At 38.7% G+C, this 14,075-nt stretch overlaps 1 protein-coding gene across 6 annotated transcripts in view; it reads left to right on the forward strand.

The window, feature by feature from the left end:
* Nucleotides 1-8,429: 8,429 nt before the first annotated feature.
* Nucleotides 8,430-14,075, forward strand: part of ELAVL2 (ELAV like RNA binding protein 2) — a 78,787-nt gene continuing 73,141 nt past the window's right edge. For 4 of the 6 annotated variants that reach the window (XM_068973973.1, XM_068973974.1, XM_068973979.1 and 1 more), the window contains exons 1-2: nucleotides 8,430-8,501; nucleotides 11,263-11,506. In XM_068973973.1, coding sequence (XP_068830074.1) covers nucleotides 8,430-8,501; nucleotides 11,263-11,506 — 316 coding nt within the window. The remainder of the gene's footprint in view (nucleotides 8,502-11,262; nucleotides 11,507-14,075) is intronic. The other 2 variants (XM_068973977.1, XM_068973978.1) reach the window with 1 other exon arrangement.

A 14,075-nucleotide genomic window follows, 5' to 3' on the forward strand; every position in this document is an offset into this window, starting at 1 on the left:
CTGAGTTAAAAAACAATATTTGTGACTATAAACCTTCCTTGTCTTTTATATTCCCTTTAAGACTAGGCATACTTACTCTTTTGGAGCTCGAATATGACAGTGTTTTAGTGGCTGTATCCTACAGAGGAGCTATGTTTTTAACCTACCTAATGAAAACAGTCAACTACTGGGATTAATTTGAGGATTTCCAATCAGCCTTTCACAATTTGTAGAACCCTGAGGGGGTTCCCCTTAGCTGTGACTTTTGCAAAAGAATGTGAAGTTAATCCAATTTCTATGTTGATTACTATGTTAACTGTCTTAATTGAGCAATTCAAATTTATCTGCCTATACCAAACAAGAACCCTGCTACCAAACTGTGGGAGTAGTTGATTTTCTTCTTACTATGTTCATGTTCTAGTTTAGGTTCTACAGCCGAATAATGGCGTAGAAATTAATAATGGCCACTGAGGTTGGAATGATTCATCACTAGATGGTAGTGTATTCTAGTCTGTAACCAAAATTAAAGTAACTCCTGGCCTAACCTTGACTACTATGGAGGTGTGTGTATATATATATATATATGTATATGACCCTGTTGAAGAATATAGATTTTAAAGTTTAATTACATATCACAGAAATGTAAGTTATTCTCATTATTTTCATCTATCATCTACTTTGTTTTACCTTTTGGGGTGAAAACTCTGAGCCTTAGGGGCTGTCGTAGGTTACAAATCAATTGCTGACATACTGAGAGTTGCATCTTTTGAATTATTCTGGTTTTTATAAATTTTGCATTTGCTATTAAATGTTTCACTTGCAAAATTCTTTAAAGACTCCATAGATAAAGGAAATAACTCTTGATTTAATATTTTTAAACTCAGATTTTCAAATATTGGGTTTCTTTAAGGAGATCTCCTACTCCCAAAGTAAGACGCTAACTTTCTGTAGAAGCTAATCCTTTTCTTAATCATCATGTATTCTTAGTGGCCAGAAAGATGAATTGATTTGAATGTGAGTAGGCGATGGCACCCCACTCCAGTACTCTTGCCCGGAAAATCCCATGGACGGAGGAGCCTGGTGGGCTGCAGTCCATGGAGTCGCTAAGAGTCGGACGTGACCGAGCGACTTCACTTTCACTTTTCACTTTCATGCATTGGAGAAGGCAATGGCAACCCACTCCAGTGTTCTTACCTGGAGAATCCCAGGGACGGGGAGCCTGGTAGGCTGCCGTCTATGGGGTCGCACAGTCGGACACGACTGAAGCGACTTAGCAGTTAGAATCTAAAGCAGTTTCTTGATAATGGATTTAAATAGTTTGTTGTTGTTGTTCAGCTGCCTAGTCTCGTCCTACTGTTCGCGACTCCATGGACTGCAGCATGCCAGGCTTCCCTGTCCCTCACCGTCTCCTAGAGTTTGCTCAGACTCCTATCCATTGAATTGGTGATGCCATCCAGCCATCTCATAGTCTTTTTACTGATGTAGTTAAACTTAACACATCGATGACATGTTCCCTGCTGGGTTTGTCCACTTCTCCCCTGGCATCACCCTGATTGGAATCACTGTCGTCCTTCATCTTGGTCACTGCAGTTGTTTCTTGGTTGGTCTTCTTGTTTCCAGAGTTGCTGAGCTCTCCCACACAGACATACCCAGTTTATTTTCACAGTAGCCACCTTTTCTGCTCAAAACCTTTTCTATGGTTCACTTTCTTGTGGCGGCCTTTGATGAAGTTGAGGATGTACTGCCCCAAAGTATGTTACTTTGGCATATTGAATATCTTAAGCTGAAGGAGTTTGAGAAAATAGCAGAAGTAGAAAGGTCATTCTAACCTCCTCCCTCTCCTTTCTTCTCTGAAATAGGTAGTAAAATTCCCGTGTGGAAAGAACCCTCCCTGTACTGAGAGGAAGGAAGACATTCTTAACATCAGTACAGTGACTTGGGGCCTGGAAATCTGAACAAGCATACTTTGTTAAACTAACCCTTATCTTGCTACTTTGGGCTTTCCTGGTAGCTTAGCTGGTAAAGAATCTGCCTGCAATGTAGGAGACCCCAGTTCAGTTACTGGGTCAGGAAGTCCCCCTGGAGAAAGGGATAAGCTACCCTCTCCAGTATTCTTGGTCTTCTCTGGTGGCTCAGCCAGTAAAGAGTCTGCTTACAATGCAGAGACCTGGGTTTGATACCTGGATGGGGAAGATCCCCTGGAGGAGGGCATGGTAACCCACTCCAGTGTTCTTGCCTGGAGAATCTCCATGGACAGAGAGGAGCCTGGTGGGTCCCAGTCCGTGGGGTCGCAAAGAGTCAGACGCGACTGAGCAACTAAGCACAGCACGTCTTCCTAGTTTCGTCCTTATCACTCACTACCCCCAACCCAAACCGCCTTGTCTAGTCAGTTCTTTACACATCTGTTGTTTCTTTATCTAAGAGAGGTATATAAACTTCTTGCTCAGATTACTTCTCTCTTGTGAAGGCTCCCATGTACATGTATAAATAAATTCAATAAAATTTGTATGCTCTTGTCCTATTAATTTGTCAGTCTAATTTGCAGACCCAGCCAGAACCCTAAGAGTATTGAAGGAATACTCTAATATTCAATATTCCTCCTCTAACACCTCAAAGGTCCTGTATGTCTGGCTTTCCACTTCTTAGACTCATCTCTCTCTAGCCGCCTTCTAGCTTCACCCTGGCTGATCTCTGCCTGATTTGTCTTCTAGATATCCCCATGGGGATGTATTTATTTGCTTATAAATCTGTAACAAACTAACCATGAACTTGGTGCTTAAAACAACACGGATTTATTAGCTTGCAGTTCTGAAGGGCAGAATCCCGTGACGTGGGTCTCTTGGGCTATCATCAGGGTGTTGGCAGGGCTGCATTCCATCTGGAGATGCTGGGGAGAATCTTTCCCCTTGCCTTTTTCAGCTTCTGGAGGCTGCCCACATTCCTTGGTTGATGGCTCCCTTCCATCTTCAAAGCCAGTGACTGTGGGTTGAGTCTTTTTCAGGTTGTATCACTCTGACACCAGCTCTCCAGCCTCCGTTTTCCATTCATGTGGACTCTTCTGATTACCCTGGGCCCAACTGATAATCCAGGATAATCTTCCCATCTCAGGGCCATCTGATGAGCAACCTTAATTCCATATGTATCTTAATTCCCTGTCATGTAACATAGTCACATATTTCAGAGTTGAGGATGTGGGCATCTAAGGTGAGCTGATATTCTGCCCACCACAGCGGTGCTTACCTCTCTTCTAAATCTTGCCTGAAGGCTCATCTCACTGAGACCTCCTGTTTAATACTGGAAACTGTCCATCCTTCATCTCCACACTCTCAGCCCTCTTACTCGGCTCTACATTTTCTTTTATTCCAAAGCACACTTATTTCCAGCTAATACACAGTTTTGTACATGTGTACACCTCCTATTGCAGATGTACACTCCAGGATATTTCTTCAGTGGGAGTTGTGAACTAATGTTTGTTGAATGAATGGGTGAATGAACAGAGGGTGAACCTTAAGCAAATCTTTTTGACAGGATCTTTGCTTTCGTGTTGCCCAGCATGGAAGCCTGATACGGACCTAGAATGAAGGGAAGAACTTGGGACCAACTCCTAAATTCATACTTTTCTCTCTCACCTCAAAGCTTTTAATTCTGCCAGCTCTAGAACTACAAAACCTCAGAAATCAGAAAGACTGGCGTCAGAAGGACTCTGTAGGAGCCATAAAGGGCCAAGAGACAGAGACATGTTCGCATTCGCTGCCAAAGAGCATTCTCCCTGTGAGGCCTGCAGCTGTCTGGGGCAGTGTCTCTGGCAGCTCTTGGACCCTTGTTGGCCCCAAGGCGAAAAATCTGAGCTCGACCAGGCTAAAGAATCCATGGAGCTGGAGGCAGCTAAAATGGTATGGGGGTGGGGCGGGGAGTTGACAGGGATTCCAGGATTGAGGATATACCATGAAGTTTAAAGCTGCAAACCTTTATTCCTTTAGGAACCACATAGCAAAGTAAAGCGGTTTAAAGAAAACAAAGGAATGGCTTATTCTTGTAGCCAACATGTCAGCACCATGATTTGAGTGCTTGCTTGACCCTTCTATTGTTTTAATTCAGCAAAGCCGAAATGTATCCCGAAAATGCCATTTTAGTGATTTGAATGGGAAAGATAAAACATTCTGTAGGCATGGTTTTTGCTAGACAGATGACCCACCTTGCTGCTTACCCAGCTCTCATTTGTGAACTCTCATTATTCACTTCGCTGATTATTTCGAGAGCTTTAGCTCCTTGCCTTGAGTTCCTCCAAGGAACATGCCTTTTGGCTATGGCTGCTGCCTTTTTTTGTAGTGGGTTCTGCTCTTAAACTTTAGAGATACTGCTTCCTTTCTCCTTGTGACTTGGCCTTTAGAGAGGTTTGATGTCCTCTGAGGAAAAGCTTTGTACTATCCACTCCAGTACTCTTGCCTGGAAAATCCCATGGATGGAGGAGCCTGGTAGGCTGCAGTTCATGGGGTTGCTAGAGGCGGACACGACTGAGCAACTTCACTTTCACTTTTTACTTTCATGCATTGGAGAAGGAAATGGCAACCCACTCCAGTATTCTTGCCTGGAGAATCCCAGGGACGGGGGAGCCTGGTGGGCTGCCGTCTATGGGGTCGCACAGAGTCGGACACGACTGAAGCGACTTAGCAGCAGTAGCATACTGATGCTGCCCTGGTTCTGTGTTAGTCGAGAACCCTCTTCCTGTAAACGAGTATCCAAGGTCACTCCATCGAAAGGTCACTCCATCGAAGCCGTACCTTTTGAGTATGAGATACTTGTCCTTGCCCTTAGCTATGATTCTTTTTAGAGATCTTACCTTTTATGTTTGCTTATTATGTTTTCTAGTCTCTATCAGTTAAAAAAAACCTTTGAGATGTACTTAATCCTGATGTGTTTGTTAAGTACTTTTGAGTTAAAATTTATTTTTTTTCATATCTACCTGTACTTCTGCTGGTCTTTTTGAAGTTAGACCCGGGCTCCAGACGCCACAGCTCGGTGACGCTGTTGGCCAGGGACTCGGAGCACATTTGTACCATGTTTTTGGATTTGTCCTCGTTTCTGGCTTCTTTGTAGTGGTCAGGTAGCCATAGCAGGCTCTTGAAATGACAGTATACAACTGATCACTCAAGAGATAGTTTCCTTTGTTGTGCCATTTAACAAGAATTTAGATTTTAATGGGTGAGGATGGCTAACGCAGTATGCCAACAAAATGAAAATACATTTTATCTGTGGTTTGAAATACCTGAAGTGAGACAGAAAAACAAGCTACCAAGTTGGCATGTTATTTAGAGAGGTGATTGCCCTTTCATGCTTGAGTTCTGCTTTTTTTTTTCTAAAGGAACTGCTCTTGAAAGTATATTTTTGATTGCTTAGTATGTGCAAATCCCAGAGCTGGATATGGAATAGGTGTGACTTGGGGGCCTTCCTGGCAGATAGAACTGTACAGGCAAAGCCAGAAGCATGTATGCTCTTCAGTGTACCGTGGCTGCATGGAGGACAAGCAGCAGTTCATATTTTTAGATGCTTGACCAAGTAGCCTGGTGAAAGCAGTTGTCAAGGATCTCAGATGTCTGTAGACTCTTAATATTAGCAGTTTGCACTTTATTTGTTAGGCAGCGGAGAACTATTGAGAGTTTAGGAAAGTCTGTTGGAAATAGTGTAACGTGTGAATGAGGACGATGAGGGAAGTTTTGGGAGGCTGTAATTTGGTGGTCCAGGTGAGAGATGAGGGCCCAGATCAGGATGGTACATGTCTCAGTGGACTGGCTGGTGCAGATAGATAGTCCTCATGAGAATTATTCAGTAGCCTTTTCTGTGACTTTAAACCACACAGATCTGATCCCTGAATCAAGTGGGTTCTAGGTCTTGGAAACCTTTTTTCCCCTAGCAGACGGTGTACTTAATGAGAATTCTCAGACTGTCTTGATTAGCCGTCTGTCTTGTTTGGTGGCTGTCTGAAGGAGGTTTGAAAATAGGAAAGAAGCTAATTAGTTTTCAGAAAGTTTTTATTAGGAAGTTTGGAAAATAGGGACTTTGCTCTTTTTCTTCATATGACCAGGAAACTGTTAGTCTTAGCTGTGAGCAGTCAAACAGTAGCATTGGTTTCCCCAAATCCATTATTGTAAGAAACTTAAGATATTAGAGTATACAGAGGGCCATTTAGGTAAAAACCAGGGTAGGGGGCAGGAATTCCATTTAAAAAGTCTTTTTGGAAATTTGGAAGTAAACTATTATGAATGAAAACATAAAGGCCACTTCTTCCCCTGCCCTCTACCCCACCCTTTAAAATCCATGTTCCCACCAAGTTGACACCTCATCATTATCTCTCAGAACCAGGGAAAGTTTAGAGTAGTCTAGATCGATCTATGCTCGTGTCTTTTCATAAATGATTTCATGAAGAATGACAGGAGAAAAAGTAGTCTTAGTTGGCACAATTGATGTCTAAAGTAAGAGGGGAACATACATTGAAACACTTTCTTTAAGCTTTAAAATTAATGGTTCTATGTTGCTGGAATATGGCCTTTTATTTTGCTTCCAAAGAGTTTCAGAGCCAGTAGAATCTATAAATAGTGCACAGCCTGGTTGTCTGTGGTAGACTGAGTAGAGCAGAATTGCCTGTCCTTAAGTGAAGGGGAAGTAGCTTTACATTTTTAGTAACTGAATTGTTGGCCAGCATAAAGGTAAGGGCCATGTGAGCAACTTATTTATAACTTCCCATAAAGGTATGTGTCTGCCTCAAGCAGAGAAACTGTCTGGGGTGCTTGAAATGTTAAAGTGCGGTAGAATCATTTTCCATACACAGCTTTCCTAGCTAGTTGGTGCAATAAAGTGATTGTTCGCCTCCCTGGGGCTTTCAGAAAGAGGGGTGTCAATAGATTAGCTCATTAGCGTCCACTTCCTGTGGAATGGAAGGGATGAGGCCATTACATTTGAATCTGGTTTTCTGTACTGATGAATGTTTAGATATTAACTCCTCAGGGAGGATGGTACATTTAAGCTTGATTTAACCTGTTGGGTGTGGTCCTCCTAAATGGTCTACCCCTGTAGTCTAACCACAGTTAGATTCTTATGAAAATATCGATACTTCATGGCTGTGAAAGCATCTTATTTTTTCACAGGTTCAGTTCAACTATAAGTAGTGCTTTTTCATTTTGTAAAATAAAGAACATAAAATCAGACCCTGGTAACAGTGGGAGAAGGGAAGAAGAGTAAAATTATGGCATCCTGTAAAGAGTATGCTAAACCCTTTAGGTAGATGCCAGAAAATGGAATCCATCGTCACATGTTATAAATTTCATCACATATGCATCAAGGGTAAATCATATGCAGCCAGGTTTAACTCTTACGGATGAAATTTGTATAATCATAAATATGCAAGTAAAAGACCTTTTCAGCCTTCCTCTGTTGCTTATTTATTTTCATAGACTGAGTTTTTCTGAATATTATGTTGACCATTAAAGTAGCTGCATATATCGCTAAAATGTAAACTTTGGTTTCTTTGCCAATTTTGCGACTCTGTTTAGTATTGGAGCAAGTTGTAGTAAGTGGTAAATGGCCCATTCACCATATTGGAGTCCTCATAGCAGCACTCATTTCAATTGTGCTGGCTTTATAATTTACATATTAAAAAATGTTCACTTGATTTCCTTCAGGGACAAAGTTGACATCCTATATAAACATTACTCCAAACAATCCTGTTTATTGGTCCAATTATTTCAATTGAAAGATGCTAGTTTATTGCATCTTAGTATATGTGAAGGGAACTTCCCTGGTGGCTCAGATGGTAAAGCGTGAACAATTCTCAGCAAAACTGTTAGAGATCCTTTGACTGTAGTGGCAGGATAACCTCACAGGGTTTCAATTCACTTTTAATTTTAAGCTCCAGGATTAAGGATCATTTATAGTATAATGTAACAATGTGGGCAAATATAGCTTTTCTTAATGCCCTTCTGATATTTGGGGGAAAGAATGTTTTTATGCAAGTCATTCAGTAATGAATTACATGACTGCTTTTTCTCACTGTAAATATAATTTCATTCACATTTCCTCCCTTCTCCCACATCCGTAAGAGATAGGACAGCATGCAGTGTTTTGCTTCATTTTATTATGAAAAAAAAATTTTTTTTAAAGATGTGGTTTAAGGTAGTTCTTTAGGATAGATGCCAAGGTAACTAGTTTATACTGTTTTAAAATCAGGCTCTTAATTAAAAATGCTTAATTTGTGCAAGAAAACTACATGTTAAAATGAATTTGGAAAGATTAGATTGGAATTGCCTCAAATTCAATTAAGCCACACTGCATGGACGTGCTGGGAATATCAATACAATCACTGTAAATTTTGTACAAACTGATTTGTTGCATTATCTTGCTCATCTAACATACGGTACTTTTTGTGTCCATATTGCAGACGGCAACTCCAAACTAACATGGCAGTCAGACTGTGTGATGTGGCTTCTCTGCTTAGAAGTGGTTCGTGGGCAGCAGAGCCTTGGACCGGGGTCTGTGGGATTTTTCTTAAATTCTGTAGGCTACTTTTTTTTAGCATGTTGCAGGAGTGCTGAGGCCATACCAAACACTTGAACTTTTCATTTGGCATACTAATTATTCTTACATTTAACCTATTGTGGTATGGCCATCATTAGGATGTAAAGCACATTGCAATTTTAGTGGTATATGTAGTATCAGAACCTGCTTTTGTATGTAACTTATTATCTTAATTAGGATTTAGTGCAGCCTCAAAAGAGTGACAAGCTTTTTTTAAAAACAAAAAACAAAAGTTTTGGTATGGTCTGAATACTAAGTTACCATAATTTTTTCATTCTGTTTACTATGTATTTTTTTGGTTACTAAATTTTGAAGTTATTTACAATTCCTGATGCTTAAAAAAATGTCAAAATTGTAAATCTGGCTGAAAATTATTTGCCCAGTAACTGTTGAAAGAGTTTGCATTCTGTGAACAGTTGTGTTGAGCCTATCAATGGAATATGCATTATTTGTAAAATATAGCACATTAGTATCATTTTATTCTGAGCAGATGGTCCTATAGCTGAGAGATGCTGTAATTTTCAGCGCACACAGCCTACTGCAGCTGTTCACTTGAATGTTGGCTTAGGAGCTCATTCTTGCCACCTGAACATGGAAATAAATGTGCAATTAAGTGAGGAGTGTTTGTTGTCCCTGCTAAATCCTGCTAATTTCAGTCAATGAACACTTTATATTTCAAATGCCATCCCAGTGAGCTTTAGTCCGAATCTTGTATTTGGTTAGTCTCCACATATACCGTAAGTTTTTGATTAGTGATTTGTTTTAATTGGCCTTGACCACTCTCATCTTGCAGATCATTGTTTTCCTGACTGCTGGACAAAGGTTAATCTCACATACATTTTCCTGTGGAAAGAGTGACCCTGGGCTAATATTCTATAAACTGGAACGGTTATGCTTTATTAGCAAATCTGAAACAACCTTTCACAGTTTCAGATAAATTGGTTAATTATAATAAAATGCATATCTTGAATTGCTTCTGGTTTTTTTTTTTCCAGTACAGATTTCCAAAGGTTTCTTTATTTCTCTTAACCTCCCTATTCTCTGAAAATACATACTTGAGAGAGGTAGTTTGTAGCCTGCAGAGTAAAGAACCCATTTCTTTTGAAAAGGAAATGAAGTTTTGGAAGGGGTTATAGTTGGTTTGACATTTCATAGATAGGCTGGATTTTTGTCTCCTGTTTTTTTACCCTGACAGCACGGCTCTTGTCCAGTCTGACCAGTCTCAATCTGTTCAGTTGACCAGTCTCAATCTACCCTGTGCTGCCTTCTTTTATAAACATCTCTTGGCAGTAGAGTTCTTCCTGTTTGCTTATCCATGGTTGTGCCCTTTTATTTTTCTTAGGCAATATGCTTTTTAAAAGACATTTTCCCCCCTTTTCTTGTAGCAGCCTTTGCCTCTACTTTGCTTTTTAAAATTTTTTTTTAAATTTTACCTCAAATTCTTTGCCTTTTATATGTTAAACCTTCCCTAAAACTAGCATCCTATCAATTCAGGATTGTCAGTTTTGTAGTTCTTTGTGGAACTGAAAGATGGATGGAATATGAAGGATGATCCTTTCAGTGATGCTTGAATTTTGGGTTCTAAAGTAGATTGTTTTTGGAAGACGGTTTTAGAGAATTTGGGGCTGTGGTTTGTAACTCTTGCTCAAAGAGCACAGAATTGGTTTCTAGGAAACTAGATCTAAATTTGCTTAGTAAGTGATTTTTAAAGTAGCCTGAACAGTTTGAGGCCATTTTCCCCAACTCTGCTGTTTATTCTGTATTTGGAGTTTATAGATACCTTATCACTTGTGTTTCCAACAGGCTTAGGTGCTCAAATGACAATTCCTTGGGCTGGTCTGTTTGCAAAAATTGACGTATTTGCATTGTTGTTTTGGTGAACTGCATAGGTTTTTTTGTTTTTGTTTTTCCTTTAAGTCAGAGTCAAGGCAAAATATCACTTGGAATTGTTTGGGGGATTTTATTTTGATGCTGTAAATCAGCTGCCTTGTTGGTGATCTTTAGCTGCCAAGGTTGACAAGAATGGCTTGTTAGAGTCACAAGGTACATTAAGTACTCAGTTTATTCCCCAAGTTATCTTTCAAACCCTAGGATAAGACATTTGCTATTTTGTTTCTTACCAATGATAGAGGTATGAGATATTGTCAATTAAAAACATTTTCAATATGTAACCAAAACAGTACATGTTGACAAATTTATAATTTTTCAAAGTATTCTTGCTCCTTGATTTTAATTAATGGATGTCTGTCAGTTTCAGAATAAACTCCTAGGCTAACTAAATATCTCTGCAAAGTTAGGGTCCTTTTTTTTTTTTAAAACTTTGTTTCTGGTAGCATGTTAAACACTTTTATTTTCTGGTATTTTTAGTCAGAATTTAATTCTATGCCGTTTGTTACTAAATTTCCTCAACTCTGTGGACACAGCAGGTGAGTAAGGATTGTGAATAGACCCAGAATGGGGTTCTAGAGAATGCTAAAGGTGTAAATTGTGCTTTCGTGCATGTGTGGAATATGTATGTGAAAAGTACAGCTGTGATCTTAAATCGAATAGCTTAATGTGAAGTAAAAGTTAGCTTAGGTGTTGTACTTTTTGAAGCTTTGTTGTAATTTCAGCAGGACGACTTGTGTTTAGTGACAAGTGTTTAAATTTTTGGATGGATTCTCTAATAGTTTGTGAACTATGAATTCTGACATTTCTTGTTTTCTCTGTTTTTAGCAGGTAATTGCTGCCATGGAAACACAACTGTCTAATGGGCCAACTTGCAATAACACAGCCAACGGTCCAACCACCATAAACAACAACTGCTCGTCACCAGTTGACTCTGGGAACACAGAGGACAGCAAGACCAACTTAATAGTCAACTATCTCCCTCAGAACATGACACAGGAGGAACTGAAGAGTCTATTTGGGAGCATCGGTGAGATAGAGTCCTGTAAGCTTGTAAGAGACAAAATAACAGGTATGCAGTTTTAGATAAGGTTCCTCACATGTAAATGATTATGTTTCAAGGTGTGAGAAAATAAGTTTACTGCCTGTAAATCATTCAGTGCTAGAATTTTACACGTCTAGATTTTATCTCTCTGTTCTCTGGCTACATCAGCAGTATGAAACTTTAAGTTTTAGATAGTTTTAAGTTTTCTTTTCAAAGCATAAAATATTTTTTATGAGCAGTATATATATTTAACTAGACTTTTATATAACCTGAACTATACAATAACATTTTTGAAAATGTTTCAAAGTTGTAGGTGTATCTGGAGCAGCAAGCATCATGTTAACCTTTAGTTTTGAGCTTGCATGGTTTAACATTTCAACAATGAAATAAGGGGAGAATTCTGTTTAGCAGAGGAAAATGACCTTAAAATGTCCTTTACTTTAAGTCTCTGTAGTTCTGCTTATATATGACCAAGTAAATGGTAATACTGACATTGTCAGTGTACAAATATTTGTACAGACAATTTGAGTATGGCAAGATCTTAGCTCCTGTCTGTTAGCAAGGAAAGGAAAAAGTGGTATATGAGTGCTCCTCTTAAAAGATAAGAATGAAAGGATGAGTAATTTGGCTTTTAATAATGACACATTTTGAATATTAGGTAGTGGAAAATCTCTTTAGTATTTTGGAGTGTTTGACTATACTTTTAGAATAAAGCAAAACCTAAGTAAGTATTCTTGGCCATAGATGGGTTGATAGAGGAGTTGTTTGCAGACACTGAAAATGGATGAAGTGTAGACAGACTCTGTAGCTTTTTCATGTTAAATATTAGTGATGGTGCATATCACATGGTTTATCACCAGAATATTAAACTAAATATTTGAAATAAGTAAGCAGTTTGAGAAGTTGGACCAATAATTTGAACTTTGATCATGTGACCTTGGACATGTCAGCTATTGGCCTCAGCTTCAGGTTTCCTTGGTAAAATGAACTAGAAGGCAGAGGAAGGGGTCCCTTGCTAATTTCTGGAGTCAACTGTGACTTTTTATGGGATGATACCTTTAGCTGTTTTTTATCAAGAGAGAAGGGCTTATTGTCTCCAAAGTGACTTAGAGCTGTTAACCTGGGCTTGGCCTTGTGGTTGTATTTACTCGAGATGCAGATTGAGGTTCACAAAAAGAATTTATTCATTAAAATCAAGTAAAAACCAAGTAAGACTTATTTATCATTGATCCATAATTATATTTTAACTAATTATGTTACTTAGATGTTCACTGTTATAATCAGGAAGGTTTGTTTTTTGTTTTTGAATATTGATAATCAAATGGATAATATTTTTCCATCCCCCCCAATCAGTGTGAACAGTATACATAAAATCTGTTAAAAAAAAAAAAAGTTATTGAAAAGTTGGGAAGGATAGAGAACAAAGACTTTTTATTAACATGTGTCTGTCCTGATACTGAATTTTGTGTTTTTAGCAAAACAGCATCTTTTTATGTGTGCATTTTATAGCCTCTTTGACATAAGTGTGATAAATGGCATTAAGGTTTTGATATACATGATGAGATTTCTGGTTTGATTGCTTAGTTATCTTATTTAAAAAATGATGCTTGAATTAGTTGTAAAGGTCACGTTTTTTGTTATGATAGATGAAAGCAGTAAATAAATCATACATCTGGTCATTCAGTCATGCACTGAATTAGGTAGGCATTTTCCCACAGGAAACATCTCACAGATTTTCATCTCTTACCTCTGGTCAGTCTTAAATTATCTTACTCTGTTAACCTTTTGCTAGAGCTGTTATGTGGCAAAATTGGATAAATGTGATTTCTTTGTCTTCATGCCCCTGGCTTCTCTGGCTCTATGTGGAGGATGGTGGTAATAGAACCACAGTGCATGGGTAATATGAAGTAGTACATGGTTAGATACTTAGGGGCTGCCAAAACTTGTTAATATTTGTTGTTCATTTCTTTCACTCCCGCACCCCTTGATCTTTTCATGGAGAGCTGGATAATGAAGGTTTCCATCCTAGTAAAATTTCTGTTTAAAGTCTCTCATAAGCAAACCGAGTACCCAAGAAAATGAATAGTAAGCACCAAACATTGAAAGTTGTTTTTGCTAAACTTAGTTCCATGAGATTTAGTCATAAATACTCCTCAAAACAAGCGTTTCACTAACAGACAAGTTTGAGAAAAATTGCACTCCATAGTTGACTACTTAAGAACCATACTGTAGATCATTAACATATTAAAATTATGTTAAAATCCTGCAGTAAAGAAACCAGCTTGATTTACAGTTCCACCCATCTTATTTAATCATAGAACTCTGGGGAGGGGGTGCTATCTCCACGACCCTAGAATTCCATTGAATGTGTTACTTGGGAAGTCATTTGCTAACTAGTTATCAGACCATCTGTAATTCTGCCATAAAACCTATTCACATCAATAAAATATGAACATGTTTCATGAAATGAACATCCATGATAATGAACTATAAATTAATAAGTTGAGTAGACACATTAGAATACTAAGGACCTCTTCTATTAACCCTGTTTTGATTTGGACCCCTAACATCTTATTCTTGGTATAGGTTAAATCAG

Source organism: Capricornis sumatraensis, chromosome 6, assembly GCF_032405125.1.
Source record: "Capricornis sumatraensis isolate serow.1 chromosome 6, serow.2, whole genome shotgun sequence".
Taxonomy (NCBI): Eukaryota; Metazoa; Chordata; class Mammalia; order Artiodactyla; family Bovidae; genus Capricornis; species Capricornis sumatraensis.